Source organism: Pezoporus occidentalis, unplaced genomic scaffold (genome assembly GCF_034315485.1).
Source record: "Pezoporus occidentalis ecotype Australia unplaced genomic scaffold, CSIRO_AGI_Poc_V1 ctg165, whole genome shotgun sequence".
NCBI classification, from domain to species: Eukaryota; Metazoa; Chordata; class Aves; order Psittaciformes; family Psittacidae; genus Pezoporus; species Pezoporus occidentalis.
The window spans coordinates 1,464,113-1,482,472 of NW_026913477.1; the positions used below are offsets into that span (position 1 = coordinate 1,464,113).

Below are 18,360 nucleotides of genomic sequence, written 5' to 3' on the forward strand. Positions count from 1 at the left end.
GTAACTCCTCCAAGGACAATGGAGCAAACTTAGATTAAGACAGTGCCCTGCAGGACATGAAACCCTCAAACACAGCAGCCCTAAGAATACAATTGGAAAACTATTAATCCAATTTCATTGCCATTGATTTTCCATTGTCCAAATGAAAACACAAAAAGAACAAAATAAACCATATGAAACATCACTGACTTATTTAATTTTTGATAATTTAAGATACTTTAACATTCTCATTTATATTTTCCTTCAGCACACAAATGCTGCATTTTGTCACTAAAGCTTACACGGGGGTGGAGGTCAGTTTGGAGTGGTTTGGGCCAAACTATTGTACTAAGACCCCTGTAATTTCTGAAGTACATATGCAGAGCAATAACATCACTGCATATCTGAGGCAAATTCATTGTTCAATTAATACTTTACAAGAGTTGGCATAATAAATGCCCACAGCTGGAGGGTTCCTTCATAAGCACGGCATTATTTCAACACAATTATTGTCTTCTCCCAGCAATGATTTAGTCGGCAATGCTCTGTTTCAACGTGTGCCCTGTACGTGTAGGGATCTCTGCCAATGGGCCTTATCTGGGCTGAAACTGTGCCACCACACAGCTGCATCAGACAGTAGCCACTTTGAGAAATAAACAATGATACTGAGATATAGTCACCCTGTCTCCTCCCTGCTCTCAAGCCCAGTGCCAGCACCATGTGTCAGGACATACAAGGACACTGCTACACTGTCTGGCATGGACTGATGAGATGGTTACCTCTCTGCAGAGCAGTACCAGCCACAGAAGACCTACACATTGCTTTTCAAGTGACTTGGGCTGCCATGGACACCAAATTATCTTCCAAACCACGCAGAGCAAAACTATCAGTGGAGTTCCACTCATCTGAATAATAATGGATGTGGTGCTCCTTGGAGGGCTTATCAGTGGAAGACCTTTGAAATCAGCCACAATGCCTCTCAGATAAAACAACATGTTGAGTGTCCTTTAGAGTGTCTTCAGAAACGCTTCCCTTTCATTAGCGTCATTCATATCAGCAATTAGACAACCTATATGGTATTCTCCCAGGAAACTTGTCAAAGCTGAGATGGTTTATTTTAGATTAGCAAAACAAAGGATTAAAATGTTTCATGAAAGCAGTGCCCCAAAATTATCAGTTCAGCAATGTCTGCTAACACAGGCCAATGACCCAAAGAGCACACAGACAGCTCTGCAACTTAAAGGCAGTCTAAATGAAAAACAATGACATTCTCATGTACACTGGTCAGCTGATAGTGCTATGGACAGACAGCAAGTCTGATTCTAGTGCAATTATTACTGATGACCTTAAGTAGATGCTGGTATTTCTAGAGAACTGATACCCCAACAGAAAAAGAAGTCATCCTAAGAGCATTTAAGAGAAACAGACATAAGTCCTACCAGAAAGGATAACACTGCCAGGATACTACTCCAAATGCTTGTTTGGATCAGAACTAGTGCTAGCTTTAGAATGGAGCCCACGGAGAGGACTTGCAAACACTGCTAATGACTGAAATTCAGCTAGCATGGGACAACACTTGGGTATCACTGTGCAATAGAGTCCTCTGGTGCAGGCACATGAGTTCCTTCAGTGCCTTCTCCGGCCTCTAATTTATTACTGGTGCACAGTAAACCGTTCACACCCTGAACAGTTGTGCACTAGTTTTACACACTGTTAAAAGGATGCCACATTTAATTTAAAGGCGCCTACATTTCAGCACACTGTGAAGTAGCCCAATATATCACTGAATTGGAAGAGTACTCTGTGATATTTGAACTGATAATATACAAGAGGATCTTATTACTTCAAATGAAAAAAATTCATTGTGTAACAAAAACCCAGTCAAAGCAAGGAGAGAATATCCAAGCTCAGACAACTATGCCTATTTCCCCTTCACCCACTGAAGAATAATGACTCATGATTTTTGAATTCTTATGGTTCTCAATCTTCAATTTTATGGCATTAAAAGTAAAAAATTAAATTTAAAGGCTACTGCCCTAAAAAGCAAAAACCTTCCAAAAAATTAGTTGCTTGTGCTGTTATTTAGCCCACTATAACAGAAGGAGCAGGAGTAAGCATTTTTCTTTCTCTGTAAAGTTTGTTTATTCTGTCTTTCTACTGTCTGTGTACTGCCTATTTCATTGTTTCTCCTGTGCACAGAGAGAACTAACAGACGTCTTTCTGCTCTTTGCATGTTTCTTCTCTATAACAAGAGAAAAAGATGCTTTTCCCAGCGCAAAGTTCAGACTGTAAAAAGCAGAGGGAACATCTGATTTGGGAGCTCAGTAATCATATTTAAAAGAAACAGTTAATTTGGGGATCTTCTGTGTTCTCTGAGTTCCTAAGGTGCATTCAGGAGATATTTTCCATTTTCTCAAATTGAAGGACTAGATACTTCACCAATAAACACACATGATTTAAAAAAAAAAAAAAACCACAGACAATATTGTCAGAAAAGACCATGATTCTAGTTTCATAAAAAGTACCTGACACTGCCAGCCAGGTAATAAAATCATGGAATTCTGTAAGGCTAATATTAGGTGCTGGCAGTTTTGGGACAGTGACCTGGTTACTGCCATCAAGAAGGAGCAGATGCACTGGAAGCCCTCTACTACTAGTCAGACAATAAGGTAAACCTCAGGAAGACAATCTAATTGACTAGATGGTGAAGGCTGGGGATTTTAGCCTTCTGGGGCCTTCACACCACAAACCAGTTAGGAAGAGGTGAAAAGGAAGAGGTGAGGCAATCTTAAATTACATGGGAAGTAAGCAAAAGAACCAAAAAAGGCTTTATCCAGGTCCATCAAGTGTTTCTTGAATATTTCAGCAACAGTGCAGCAGCCTTTAACTTAGAAAAGTTTTGGTTCAGTGACAGCCAGAAATATTCCCACTGGTTTTAGAGCCAACACTTAAACCAGGAAGCCATCTCCTGCCTCTCCTGTGACCCAGCTTAGGATCTGATCCATTTTGTGAATCTTCCAGTGAACGTGAGTACAAAATTTGCATGTGTGGGTCTCACACAGGTTCACCAGCATGCCATGGGTACCACTGGAACATCTCGATAAACTAGATCACAAATTTAAGGTTTCAGCCACTGCCAAACATCCATCATTACACTTTCTTCATCCCATCCATCTGCTATGCAGTCTATCAGTCACTTTGCTATTTGCTTCTCTTTTCTACCAATATTTTGAAAGTGACAAATGTATTTCTAAAGGACAAAGCAAGATGACCTTTGAAACATAAACATTTAAGATGACTGGGAGATATTAGCCAAAGAAAAGAAAACAAATCAAGTGATAAGACAGCCACTTTTTGAAACACCTCAACTTCATATGCTGTTCTTCATATTCACCTATGTCCTCGGGAATAGTCTGAACACTGGAAAAGAGGGTTTCCTTTAGTTAAGACAATTTGTTGGCATAAGTAAGATATTTTCCTTTCTTGCCTATTATTGCATTCCCTCATGGCTGTTTGCATCAGCCCATGCCACTAGATTAAAGAATAAGTAGTAAGTGGTTGTCTATGGCCAGAAGCAGTAAGTGAGGCTGCAGTGGGGGTGCTGGAACAGTTCTCACAGACAGAGGCTAGCTAAAGGCTCAGCTCCCACCTCTGTATGATCCATCAAAGCCTGTACAACAATCAGCCTTTCAAGCTCTAATGTTCTATTTTTTAAAATCCAAGCCAGAATCAAAAAGAATATCCTCCATCAGGGGATGACCCTACAGTACTGCACATTCAAAGACCCTTCCCATAGTATTGACAGCTGACAAAGCCACATAGATTATTTTTTTTACACTACAAAACCCAAAACAACACTGCAAAACAAGTCACTACAGACCCCTGGCCACGAAGAAAATAAATCCTGACTTCCAAATCAGCTATACATTCACCTGCTTACCTGTACACTCTTCAAGTGTGTCTCCTGTTTCAGGTGACTGTGTGACCTCTGTTGGTCCCGTAGCCATGATGTAGTCACTGAAATAGAGATGAAAGCATCAGTTATATTTTTGCCTACCTTCCTAGCAGAATATGGTCCCACCCAGCATGAAAAAAGAACATGGTGGGATCTTTTCTGAAAGTGCATACCCAAATGCTGATCACAGACACAGCTCACACACTTTTTTTCACTTCGGCCACAGAACTTTTACTCATTTTTCAGTAAAATTTATACCTCCAGCCAAAACTAACAAACCAGCTTAACTTCTTAGTAGTACCTCTGTCTTTTTAGGAAACCAGGATCAAAGTTTGCATTAGTGAAAGATGTCATTAAACTTGCTCAGCAAAGACTGTGATGCTTCCCAGTCTCCGAATAACGAGCCTTTATGACTGCTCTTCACTAGAGCATGACAGCTCCATGCTACTGTAAAACACACCCACAAATAAGTGCTCTGCTGCCAAGGGTTCATGTGTTCCAGTGTCCTCACAGCAGGCACCAGGCTAGTCTGTCAGCATTATTAAAATTAGTTAAGCATCGGCACTGAAGCATCATCCTGAGCTATGCTACATTGGTGGAAACCGATAGATCAAATTTATTTTGGATCCAGTGCAATCAGCTTTTAGCCACAAGCTTTGAAACCTTATCGCAAGCAGGGCTATTGATCAACCAAATTAGCTGATGGCATCATCTTCCTGCTGGATGAAAACAAAAGTGCAGCCTAGCTTTAAGATCATTCAATGTTAACTGGCTCTACTTTGTATTTTCCAAGACTCCTAAATGGGTGTCTATCAGAGACAAAAGAATTAAGCTGCAGACTGTGAGAGTTAAAGTACAAATGTCAAGCAACAATGGAAATGTGACAGTTTACCAGGGCAGCTCATAAATACTGGCCTTTGTTATGGGAGATATCTAGGTGATACATTTACATAGTTAGCAGTTCCAATATACTTTGTCAAGACTTAAAAAGTAAGAAATCTTTACAAACAAATGAAAATACCCAGCAACCAATCCTGCTCCCTTTTCTGCACAGACCTCATCTAACACTTTTCCACCTCAAAGTGGTGTAAGAATACTGCCAAGATAAGCATCTCAACAGCAAGCAAGATTGTGATTCTATACAAATTTTGTCCATCAGTAAACTATTCTATTTCGTCTCTACCACCCACACACTCTATAACCTGTCATGCCCAAAAGCACTGGGACTTTCCTGTGGGCCTACGTCGTCAGATAACCTTAAAAGATAAGGTGCAGACAATCAGAGGCAGAGGTGATGGGACTGTCACCAAAAAAAAGGGAGCAGACCATGGAGATAAGAGGCAGAGTTCCTGCAAAATCAGACTGCAGAGTAAGCTTTCCCTATACCAGACACCCAGATACACAGACTGCCATGCTGCTGAATGTAGGGAGAAACGGAGGAGATAGACTGCAGTGGTTCTCTGTTTTATAACAGATCATCTGTGAGCAGTGAACACAGGAACGCATTAACACACTGTAGTTCTAAACAAACTCATTCAACTTACTAAAATCAGTGAAAAAGTCACTGCAGCAACCAGAACTGGTTACACCTTTTCAAAATAAGGCACACTGAGGAAGTCCTTGAAACAATTGCGTTAGACATACTGAGAAGCAACAAAAACAAAGACTTCTAAGATTTTTTCCCTTTTGGATTATCATAACCATTCAACTCTTCTCCCTTTTCTTCCCTCACATCTCATCAACTATCCATGAAAATGTGCATATTTTAATTAAAGTGCTCATCAGCAGACTTTCTCATAGGCTATTTCTCCATATTATAATGAAATTCAGCCCAAATTTTCCCACTCAACTTCATACACCATGCACATTGATTGTGTTAGATTTTTCTTGAGGGAAAGGGAAGTGCATCTGAAGTAAAATATCAAGAAAGCACTCAACAAACTTACAAGGACAAACTGGCAAGTCCCTTCTTCTGCTTTACCCACCTGCAATAAAATCAAAGCAAGAGAAAATGCTGCTTTCAGATCAATCTTTGTTATCACCAGCTCTACATTTATTTGAATTACTCAATCATCTCAGCTGATCACTCAGAATCCCTCCAGCCTTTAGAAATATTTTGACTGCTACATTTATTATAACTGCAAGCATTTACTTCCAATTGGTTTATCTTTTATGCAAGTAGAACTGTAATTGTAAAGAAGTTCAGCTCTGAGGCAGTCTCTTTACAGTCAAGTCAGCTCCAGAATTAACTCAATTTTACAGCTGAGTTCTCTGGGGCATGTGGAGGTCAAATGCCAATTGCAAGGGTGCACTGGTTGTTGGCAAATGTGCCCCATTTAGGACCTAATGGTTTGGTGCCTCATCACAGTATCATCTTTTTCCAATTGTCCTGGGTTCAGCAGTAGCAGTCATTTTTCTCCTTCTTGGCAGCTGGTGCAGTGCAGTGTTGTGACTTTCAGCTCGGGAACAGAGCTGATAACAAGCGATGTTTTGGTTTGGCCAAGGACTTTGTGAGCCTCGTGCTCTGCCAGGGAGGAGGGGAAGCCGGGAGGAAGCAGAGACAGGACACCTGACCCAAACTGACCAAAGAAGTATTCCATACCACAGCACGTCATGCCCAGGATGTAACTGGGAGTGAGCCGGAAGGGCCGGGGACTGCAGGGTTGGAGGAGGTATCGGTCAGAGCTTGGTCGGGCTGAGGGGGGGGGCGAGTTATCGGTCGGCTGGTGGTGAGATGATGTATTCTCTTCCCTTGTTATTTCCTTTATCATTATTATCATTGGTGGTAGCAGTAGTGATTTGTGTTATACCTTAGTTACTAAACTGTTCTTATCTCAACCCGTGGGAGTTGCATTCTTTTCGATTCTCCTCTCCGTCCCTCCGAGAGCAGGGGGAGGGCAAGAAAAAGGGGGGGAAGTGAGCGAACGAATTACCTGACTGGGTTTAAACCACGACACCAATGAACTGAACATCACAGATTTCTCCAAGCTTTAAGTTAGCAATGACCAGAAAAAGATACACATTTACAGTGAAGTTTAAGTTCCACCATTAAAAGCTTGATGACACACCTGAAGGAAAGTTGGCAATTAGACAACACTTCAAGTTCTGGTGGCAGTGAATTGTACTTTACAGAAAAGAGCTAGCAAATGTTCTGAGCAACAAACCCCAACCTGGATCAATGTAATGGAGAAAAAGAGGACAAAACCCCATCAATACAAATACATGTGAGTGCACAGGCATTAACTTATCGAACCTTCAGACATTCACCACTTCCAGGACTTAATGACAGCTGACAGATGCAGTGTCAGGATGTGTCAATACCATGTACGCTCAGTTCCGTCAGCTGTACTAACCATATGCACCCCGAGAGCTTTCCCAGAGCATTATGCCATTAGAGACAAAGTTTTAAACAAATGCTGTAGGCATATGGATTTTCAGTGATAAAAATATCAGGTTAAACAAACGTCCTTTTACAGCAGTACTTCTGATATTCTTCAGGCTAGCTGATGCTAGAGGACAGCATCCCTCACACAGCAATGAAGGAGACTGTATCCTCAGTGGGGGAGCCATCAGGGCAGAGCAGTGACAGATGATAGCTATGGCCAGCCAAGGTAGCAGAGTTGTCAAGTCACACCTACTGTTTGCTTCCTACTAGAAGTGGAACAGTGGGCATATTTCCTCAGTCTACAACTTTCTAGGCATGCTCTTAGTCCTCTCTCAAACAGCATTTGCAATCCCTGCATACGCACAGGCCTCCTGCTGCAGAGGTACAATACAAACAAGATGCTCAGTCTCTGCTAGACACCTTAAAAACCAGGCCTGGTCCTGCCTCCCCGCACCAATTCCCATGTAAAGCCATGGAAAAGACTGTACCTACTGAGAGCAGCAAGGACTGGCTCCAAGGTGTTCACCTCTCCTTGCACAGTTTGATGGGCTGGATTATTATACCTAAGAATTAATGAATTACTTGCAAGTAGGCAAGTGGCTTCCTATATATATGCAATCACAACAATAAACCTGACATTACTAGACCCTGTTTGCATTGCAAGGGTGTATTTTAAAGCAGTAAAACTCTTATAAAGTTGGAGAACTTGCTTTACTTTCAAAGCAGGACATGGGACATAGCAATCACCACTCAGCTGGTTTCATGGTTCAGATCTAGGCTCCCTGGTGTCCCATACAAAACTTCCATTAATAACCCTACTGTGTTGCATTCACTTGGAGCTCTTTGACTCATTAAAGGAACTAATGAGTCTTAAGATTGAAAAAAAAAAAAAAAAAAAAAAAAAGAAATCTCCAGGAAGAGGAGAAATATCCTTGTTTCCCTTTTAGGAGCTGGGGCAGCTGCAAATATTTGCAGTGCTCTATGGGAAGGGAGTGATAGGGCAAAAGAAATAAAGTCCCAGCGTGGTGTTCTGACCATTCCCTTTTTGTTGCCGAGTACATTACTGAATATGTACCTCATGGGAGGCAGAGGAGAATGCTAAAAGAAGAAAAGACAATTCCCTTTCAGTGCTTGATTTGTGTATTTAAGGACTCCTGGGAAGTTAACACTGTACAGGACTCATGTTTCCTGCATTTAACAAAGGCCCAAGACAAACAGAAACACTTTCTGCTCAGCCTCAGAAAAGGGACAGAGCCTCCTTGCTGTCTCTCCAGTGGAGCAGAAGACTTGGAGACTGCCCAGCAAGCAACTTCCTACCCCAACTTCAGTGCTTCTTCGGCTTCAGCCCTATGCTTCTGTATAAGCATTCTGGAAGATCTTATGACAGAGTGATCAAAGGAGATGCTGAACCCTAAACATCCCCTTTCCTATCAGCTAAATGCTTGAGGAAATAAAGACTCAAGAATACGAGGCACTGCATTCAGTTAGCATGTTCATAGCCTATAGGAGACAGACAATGGCAAGCAGCCAAGAGGAAGAGAAGAAATTTTTGCCTGGAGCTTTTAAAGATCAATTTCCTTTATGCTACAAAAATTATGTGAAATCAAGCTTATGCTCCAGATTTCAGGACACACATTTTGCACACCAAGATGGATCAGCACAGGGAAATGCACACCCCTCATATGGTCCTCTAGGCCACCACCCTGCAGCCAGCCCCTCCAGAACATGTTCCAAAGCTACTGCAGGACCTCAGAGAAAGCCCCTCTATTTCTCCTGAACACCAAGTTTCAAAGAAACACAGAAGGCAAGATGGTTCAGTATTCAGAATACATTCTGTAGCAAAAGGTAACTGACAGGTTAAATTTGTACTGTATCTTATTAAAGCACATGAGAGGACTTTGCTCTGACAAAATGTGGTTAATTGCTTCCCTCCCTGGGAACCCTGCAAGGAGCTATCAATGAACTCGCTAATCCAACAACAATTAAATGAATTAAAGTTCACCCTCTGCAGCTCTACAGAACAGGATTCCAGAGTCAACCATAAAGCAACAGCAGAGCCAGCAAGATTTCTATTCAATTTTCACACCCCTTGAGCATATCAGAAACCCAACAAACAAAGCCCCCTTTGCTCTCCATGCAATGAGCCGAGCAAACTGCACTTCGAGGTCCACGTTCAGGGAATATGCTGAATAGTGTGGGATCCCACAAAAACTTTGCAGAAACAGAGTACAACCCAACAGGGTGGAAGGATCTGGGATCTGACCCTGCACAGCTGATTCCACTGTACTCTGTTCTAGACTATAGTGTTTCTAGGATGAAATTCCCAGGGGGTTTTGCCAGCCCTTAGCTGGTATATCCTAGTTAGACCACGACTGTTTCAGGTAGGCGTTAAAGAGCAGCACAATCACCAGTTTATGTTACGACACTTGCTACTGCCTCCACTACCAGTGACAGAAGGAGTTCACAAAGTTAATGAATATTGCTCTTGTAATTTTCACCAAAGAAGGGAGGGTTTAAGGACGTTTAAGGTCCTTTTCCAAGGATCAGAAATAATACAGCAATAGTAGCCATGAGGAAGTCTGGATAAGCAACTAGGTAATATTTAATCAATAAAATACTCTCCCAGAATTAAGTAGGGGGTCATAATTCCCCATAGCAACAGACAACATTCAGCTCTGACCCCTGATGAGTTATCCAGAACAAACAACCATCAACATAAAGAGATCTATTCACAGCTTTCACACTTTGCATTCAAACACCCCCTCACCACCCTCTGTCCCCACACCTTGGCTTCTCTGAGAAGACTTGCCAGAAGACAGGTCCCAGTGTGCTGAACTCTTTTCACCTACATTCTGCTTTGAGAAGCCTCTGCCTGACAGCGATTCTGAAGGATTTCTGCAATTCAGCAGTGCCTGAAGCATTATGTGCTGCCCTCCCAGCCCGCGCGTGTGTAACACTAATGGAAAGCAGCTGGTGGGCTGAAGCTGACTTAAGAAAAAAACACAGGAGGAAATGCCTTTCATACAGTCACACAGGCTTAGTCTGTAATTGTGAGAGAAGCCAAAAGGATAAGAAGGGGGAAGGGCAAATGAGAGAAAAACATTCAAAAGCTACTACAGAAAGCAATGGAAATGCACTCTGCTACCAGAGCAGGAACTGAGAGAGTAAATGCCTCTGTCCCATGCCTGTCCCCACAGACTTATGCCCTCTCAGCAGCCATGCCATTTGCTAAACCACTGCAGAAGGGTCTCCCTGCAGTGGAGACATGACTGCAGTATATATACACAGACCTGTGGTACCTTAAACCTGAGGCAAGGACCAATAGTAGAGCAGCTGTTAGCTTGTACTCGGCTTGAGAAGCCAAACTGAAGTCCAAGCTACCACAGCTTTGTGACACTTGGCACCTACGCCAGAGAGATTATCCTGGTTTGGACATATCACTTCAAGCTGCCCTCATACAGCTAATTACTCTGGAGTGCTTATTAGCATGACCTGGTGTAGGTGCTGTCAGTGCAAGGGTCTCCGCTGCAAGTCGGTAGTTGCCCAGACAGTAGAGCAGATATCTACCTCTTTGCCAAAAGCTAAGTCAAATGTTTCTGAATAGCCCATCCTGATAAATTTGTCATAGTTTTTCCAGTGCATTTTCTGGTCTGCACAAATCAGGAGAAATATGACAGAACTTTGCTCAAATCAAGACTAGCACCAACATTATCCCTGGCAGTGTTCAAGACCAGGTTGGACAAAGCCTTGGGTGAGATGGTTTAGCGTGAGGTGTCCCTGCCCATGGCAGGGGGGTTGGAACTAGATGACCTTAAGGTCCTTTCCAAACCTAACTATTCTATGGTTCTATAGTCACAATCTAAGCACACCCAAGAGCTCAGCCAACATTTTGGGCCCAGACTGCCTCCGCTTTAAAAGAATGTACATTAAACAACTCAGTTGAATTGCACCATTTGGCATTAGCATAGGAATAAGTTGATGCTATTCCCATGTAGTAATTCCTTTTCTTCACACTACCACACTGGGGAAATTGCAGGAAACAGCTGGAATGAGGATCTTCTTCTACTCTGCCTCAAAAGAAGTAAAAGCAGCAGCAGAGTCATCCAGCAACTGTGTTAAGGAGCTAGTACATTGCCAGCAGCAGCAGGCACTCTCAGATCTGCTTGACATGGATACATTGGGAATAGTTGGGAAGGAAGGGGAACATGCATTTAAAAATCAAGAAGGATGTAACCAAAGGCTGCCTTGGACAGTTCAGGAGCTTCACCCAGCGAGCATTACTGCCTTTGGAAACAGTTTCAAGAGCAAAGCAACAGGAAATGTCAAGCCACAATCACTAAATAGCAGACATGCCTCATGGTAATGGGAGTCAAGATGTCAGCGTCAAGTAAAGGTTATTGCCTCTGCCTCCCCGTGCGACAAATGCAACAAATACGCATCATCTTCCATCCCAGACCTGATGCTTCGCATATCTGCCCACTGTTTTCTACCTTCCGTGTGCTTTTTACTCCCTCTCCAAGCTTCTAATTGACTTTGTTCCACCTGTGGCCTCCCAGCATAAAGACAGATGACTGATACCTGACCTGTGGTGAGCAAAGCTCTGGGAGTCCACAGGCTGCTTCGCAGGGACCACCAAAAGGTAGCTAAGGAAAGGAGTTTACCATCAGCTGGCTTAAACATGCTCTACAGGAGCTTGAAAAACTGTTGTCTGAGAAAACTCCATGGGAATTGCCAATATCTGCAAACTGTGAAGGTGACAATTATTAGTTTAGACAGTAAAATCTTTGAGACAGCTCATCTTTTAAACATATGCTTGCAGATGGAGACTACTGAGCTGAGACTTGGGAGAACTGGCTGATTTTCCTGGCTCTATTACTGGATAACAGGGCAAATTACCGGATTGCTGATGGTAGCAGAGTTATTTATTGCTCAGCCTCGAGTTTCTTTACCTGTGCAATCGAGATGGTCACAATGAACGCCTGGAAAGCTTAATGATCCCTGTGAATGAGCTGAGCACTACCTCCACTATAGGAGACCAGCATGCCAGAATCAAACCAATTGACACTGCTATCAAGTGATACCGCTACACAAAAGATAATAACAAAACCCATAACATTATGCAAGAGCAGCCTGCATACCTGCCATACCCCTCACTTGAGTCTCACACTGATTTCCGAGATCTTATTCTAACAAAATGAGAAGAATCATTACATCCTGTGCCTAAAAAAGAGAATCTGGAGACATTTTTACCCAATTAAGCTGTTTGAACATTGCAGGGAAACTAGGCTGAAACAACAGCAAATGGAATGCCAGAACTGAAACATGGCACTTTAGGCTATGTCTAAAGCTTTCCTGTTGTTTGTTTTTTTTTTAAGGTTTTTCCAAAACAGACACCGCTCAATTTGGTTAAAGAACAGCTTGAGGATGGGAAAAATGATAAAAAAAATACCTTCAGATAGCTCAAACTTCCCAGGACACATTTCTTCCAAGAGGAGACAAAACAGATATTTAATGCCCAAGAATTCCAAGTGCACTGGAAAAAAAAGAGAGGCTATAACAGGAATTTCCAGGGTGAACTGTGTTACAAATTTTCACTCTGAAGATCAAAGTGCCACAGAAACAGTCAGCCATCTTTTGGCTATGAAAGAGCAAATAAAACACAGGCTTCGTGGTCTCAGATGCTGCCTTTGGCAGGAAACTCAGGAAATCTCTCTTCATATGAAGTTCCAAAACCTAGCTAGAGCAACATCTACTGCCTGCACACACATACAAATAAAAGCCAGACCAGCTCCTTCCTATGTTGAAAGATACTGGCTGGCTAAACCCACTGCCCCTGGGTATTTCTGGAATTCAGACCCCATTTTGGCTCCTGATGAAGAAAGGCCTGTGGTGGCTTCCATGCCTACAGGAGGAGCTCTTCTTGTAGTTGTCTCCACTCTTTTGCTCTAAAGGAAACTTCCTGCTGTGCCTGCTTTTCTTTCCTGGTTGCTTCTCTCTAGAGCCTCAAGTTAGTCAGCTTCTGAAGTACACTTGGTTTGGAAGCACATGGAGAACTGTCAGAGCCAAGGGAGATCGTGCATGTGCTTAAAGCAGCCCCTGAGCCATTTCTGTCCCAAGGGCATCTACTGACTTTTCTCTTTAGTATGAGCAACCACTAAAAAGGGACCCCATTTCTCCAGGATTAGAGACACAAATAACTCTCTAAAATAAAATAATATAAATTAAGATTATCTGAACTAATGCTGTTTTGCACCAATGGAACACCAAGTTACGTTCAACAGTGTTTTAAAGAAGGTATGATAAAATCAGGGAGCAAAGAGAGTATGACAGAAAAACCCAGCAAAATGACATCAAAGACAAGGACTGCAAGAGGGTACTGACAAGTAGGCAATGGGGAGAGAATCAGGTGTGGACAGACGTTCTGTAAGATCTTCACATGCCAAGTCTGCAAGAAAGGATGCAATAAGACAATTTGCATTGTTCAAAGGAAAGAAATGAAACTTCCACTTCTTGAACATTCTTTTCACTAAACTGAGATGATGGAAAGCAGTTTGACTGCTGGAGTGAACCAGCAAACAATTCCTCTGCACCTCCATCAGATCTGTATTTTCCCACCTTCACAGTTACCTTGACAATGAACATGATGTCTGCATCATAATTCTGGCCTAGAGCATTCAAATACATCTCATTTGCATCTGAGCTACTATAGGGATCAGAACTGTGTTGTTAGATGAGTGATACTTACAAGCCCTGGCAAAAGTGTAGTGTTACATATTTTTGAGAATGAATAAGCATAAATGCATTAATCATGAATAGAAGTCAAACATTTATTTCACTAATTAGCACCAGATCTGTGAAACTCAGAAGCCAAAAGAAACAACCACCACAAAAAATAAGTTGGAATGATGCCTTAGCTCTGCCTAGATGGGTAAAGTCAAAATCAGGCAGCTTTGTCTGCAGAGCTAAGTTACCCTGCTCTGGCTGAGAGTGCTGCAGTCCCCTCTAACAGTGTGCTGGTTTGAGCTGGGGTAGAGTTAATTTTCTCCATAGGAGCTGGCGTGGGGTGATGGCTTGGATCTGTGCTGAGAACAGTGCTGATAACACAGGGATGTTCCGTAACTGCTGAGCAGCGCTTACACAGGGTCAAATGAGGAGGCTGGGGGCGCACCAGGACCTGGGAGGGGGCACAGCAGGACAGCTGACCCCGACTGACAGCAGGGATATCCCAGACCATGTGGCATCGTGCTCAGCATGGGAAGCTGGGGGAGACGGAAGAAGAGGGGACATTGGGAGTGATGGCGCTTGTCTTCCCAAGTCACTGTTGTGTGTGATAGAGCCCTGCTGTTCTGGGGATGGCTGAACACCTGCCTGACCATGGGAAGTGTTGAATGAATTCCTTGTCTGGCTTTGCTTGAGTGCAGCTTTTGCTGTACCCATTAAACTGTCTTTATCTCAAGCAGGAGTTGTCTCACTTTTGCTTTTTCGATTCTCTCCCTGTGCCGCTGTGGGGGAGCGAGCGGCTGCGTGGGGCTGAGCTGCCATTGGGGTTGAACCACAGCAGTCACAAAGATACCAACGTGCTTTAACATGGTGACAGGACAGAGCACAGAACACCCTGGCACCTGTACGCCCATATGAATGCAGCAGCACATACCAGTATAACCATACAGTTAAAAAATGAATAATTACATGTGTAGCCCCGGTCTTGGCTTTTTCATGTATGTGGTGCTGGGAATGTTGAGCTGTTAGCACAACCCTGGCTGTTAATGCAGAGATGAACAGTGACAGCTCAGCATCTGCAAGCAAAATCAGACAGGATATCAACTGACTGACTTTTTTGTTTGGTTAAGCAGTGACTCCCACAATGTAGCCTTGCAGAGCCACCTGCTTGATACAAATAATTATGAATAATATAACAAGACTAAAAACATACATCAAAATTCTGCAGTTTGTATTTGCTGTATTCAAAATACTGCTTAAAACTCTGTGATCCATAACAGTTTTACCAACTCTAAAACTACAACAGATTTAAAGCTGAACTGTTTTCTTACTCTTAGGAGAAATTGGCAGGGGTGGAGGGAACATCAACCTTGGAATAACTTTGGGTTTTTTTCTTGTTTTCCCACAGACAGACCTATCTGAGGTTTTCCTAAGTTTGAATGGTGATCAGCTCTAGCTGCCCTACACCATCTCAGGTAGGCTATCTACTGGAAGCACACCTTGGACCTACTACATTTTTGTCCCACATTCAGCTTCTAAACCCAATTCCAGGGTTCACATCACAGCCATTAAACTTTCCAGACCTCTGTACAAGGAGAAAATGACAAACTGATCTCTCCAGCTGGCTGTAAGGGTACAAAGCTACACACTTTGAGCAGAAGAAGTTTCTGTATAAGAAGAGAACACAAGGCAAAATTATGACAAGATGTTTTCACAGCTCAGTCTGGCAAAACAATGTCAAATGGTGCAGGAGAGTGAGAATCACATTCTGCAGACTGTCCCAAACCAAGAAGCTTCTACCTCTACTTCTCCAGTGCAAGAGAAGTAGAACAGGAAGCACTAGAGGTGCACAACTGTCAAATATTCATCACCTTAGTGACAGGGGAGGACTGTTCTACTGAAACCATACAAACAGGCATGACTGCTTGGAATTCCTCTACCTAACAGCCAGCAAACGTACCACATCACTGTGGCTGCTAAAACAAACACTGTCCAGAGAGAAACATGAACAGAATGAGGGGGACTGGGAGACGTGGAGTGACTCGTTGGTGTATTAAGCGAGAACTGAACTTCTTGCACAGAGATGAGTTGAATGGAATGAATCAACAAAGACAAATAGTTGATCTTTTTGTTAATAATACAGCACCATTGTACTAACTGCACCCAACTGTCTGCAGTACCATGGCTCTGCCACCTCCTGACTGCTTTTGTTCACCCTTTCTACTACTCCTGAGTAAGAAAAGAGGACTTAAGCTTCCACACATTTAATACCAGGCATAGCACTGAACAATCCCTGTGAGCTCAAGACAAAATGCTCACAAATGTCCAAATGCTCTGTATGATTGCCATGTACAGGAACATGCTCATGGACTGAGAGACTCACAATGCCTGGGAAGTCCTTTAACCTCAGCTCACCCTGCCTGACTTGTCCCAGCTGGGAGAGCTCTCCACCTTCCTGTTCAATGCTCTGCCTCTCGCACTTTCCATAAGCTGTTTCTTAAAACCCAGTATTGTAACTCCTATGTGGATCCAGGGGCTGTCTCTGCACTGGTGGACTTGCTTTGCTGCACAGGAACCACCTCCCATCCTCTCAAAAAAGCACCACTGAAAAGCGGTTAATGAGGGATTCTTGCCCTTGTTGGGAAATCCTGTGTGTACAATAAATAACATGATGCACCATAAAGGTAAACAAATACATAAGAATCCAAAGTGTTCATAGGAAGCATTTCACCTCCCCAGAATTTGCTGGCCACACACACAGAGCCCCAGGTCACCACAGGACCATGGCACCAGCTCCCAAGCAGCACACACCAACTCCAAAGCTACATGGCCTCCTGACAGCCCCACTGACCCCACAGACCACTGCCGAGCTAAGCACAGGTATGCAGGGGGATGCCACGAGCAAGACGTCCAGAGGACTCAGTGTCTCACTTTAAATAATCTGAGACACCTGGAGAGATGCTCCATGTCTTAAACTGTGCCAAATGGCAAAGCATCATGTGTTGTTGACAGTCAGTAAACACAGCTACTTCAGCCCTGCAGTGACTACATGCCTTCAGAAAGTGAGAGGGGCCACAGGAGGCAAATGAGCTGCTGACAGAGAAGAACCAACAGTTCTAAACTGCCCCGTTCCCCACAGTGCCGAGCTGCTACTTCAGTAGCAGTTGGTGGAGCTTTAAACCACTTACAATTCACTTGCTAGTGTCCAAACTAAAACAATAGCTGCTTGCTGTGGAAGGGGAACCAAGAGCAGTAAGGACCCCACACACATATAAAAGCTGTACGAAGTGGATTATGCACCAAGAATGAAGGGACTTCTGGCACTCCTGCCACTGTGCCCTGTGAGCCTCTCCAACAACAGGGCTTGAGACAAGGGTGAGGGAGGCAGTGAACAGACAGCTCAGCTGGTTATCTATCTATACCATCTTTGCAACAGTCCCAGTAAACACCAAAAGCTCTTCCCAAGATTCATCTGGACAGGCAACAACACGAGCTACAGCACCAGAGCAACAGCAGCTAATCCAGAAAACACATTTTACTTGATTTTGTGGTCATAACATCACTTCATATTTACAATGACTTTCATCTCAAATGATCTAAAAATAAATTTAAAATTATACTGATGCACCCATTGATGAACTTGCTTTGCCCAAATGCTGAACTTCTTTGCAGGAGAAGAGTGCACATCAGTACTTCTTGACAATTTTGGGCTAAAAGAAAATAATACAATATCCTACTGGAACTGCAGAGCTTGGCATAGCAGAACACATTCAAACTGAAATATGTCCATAATTCTGGGACTGCTCGTGAAAGGCACCACGAAATCCTGAGTGACCACATGAAATACTGACCAGTTAAATACATTTGCTTATAGTCTGCTATAGAAACCAGTTCTGAGCTGGCATGCAAAGCCTTCAGCCAAATATTTTATATAACTTCTAACATACTATACTTGTCTTTGGAAATTGGCAGTTTGCTTTGACCATCAGTGAACCTTAGTATTCCAGCAACCACACTTTCTGCTCATAACTATGTATTTGGCTAGTACCAAAAACTGAGAGATATATGAAAAAGTTCTTCCACAGGCTTTAGAAAATTTCATTCTATGTGTCCAGGTCTAATATCTTTCTGACACCATACCAGGACCAAGCACAACAAAACTCTGTAGCAAGGACAATGAACTATAAACTTACTGGAAGAACAATTTAAGATTCTTAAGGTTGCAGATGCTGGTTAAAGAGAAATATAAAAGCAAACTAAAACATTTATTTCAGTGGAATAGCAGCCAAGATGGGGGCTGTGATGAATAATTACCTGAATT

At 42.9% G+C, this 18,360-nt stretch overlaps 1 protein-coding gene across 6 annotated transcripts in view; it reads right to left on the reverse strand.

Annotated features, from left to right (window-relative positions):
• Window positions 1–18,360, reverse strand: part of KIAA1210 (KIAA1210 ortholog) — a 58,675-nt gene that overhangs the window by 23,412 nt on the left and 16,903 nt on the right. For 2 of the 6 annotated variants that reach the window (XM_062613333.1, XM_062613334.1), the window contains exons 2-3: window positions 5,881–5,919; window positions 3,920–3,996 (exon numbers count right to left, since the gene is read on the reverse strand). In XM_062613333.1, coding sequence (XP_062469317.1) covers window positions 3,920–3,996; window positions 5,881–5,919 — 116 coding nt within the window. Of the gene's footprint in view, window positions 1–3,919; window positions 3,997–5,880; window positions 5,920–10,104; window positions 10,305–18,360 lie in introns of those variants that run through there. The other 4 variants (XM_062613339.1, XM_062613335.1, XM_062613336.1 and 1 more) reach the window with 3 other exon arrangements.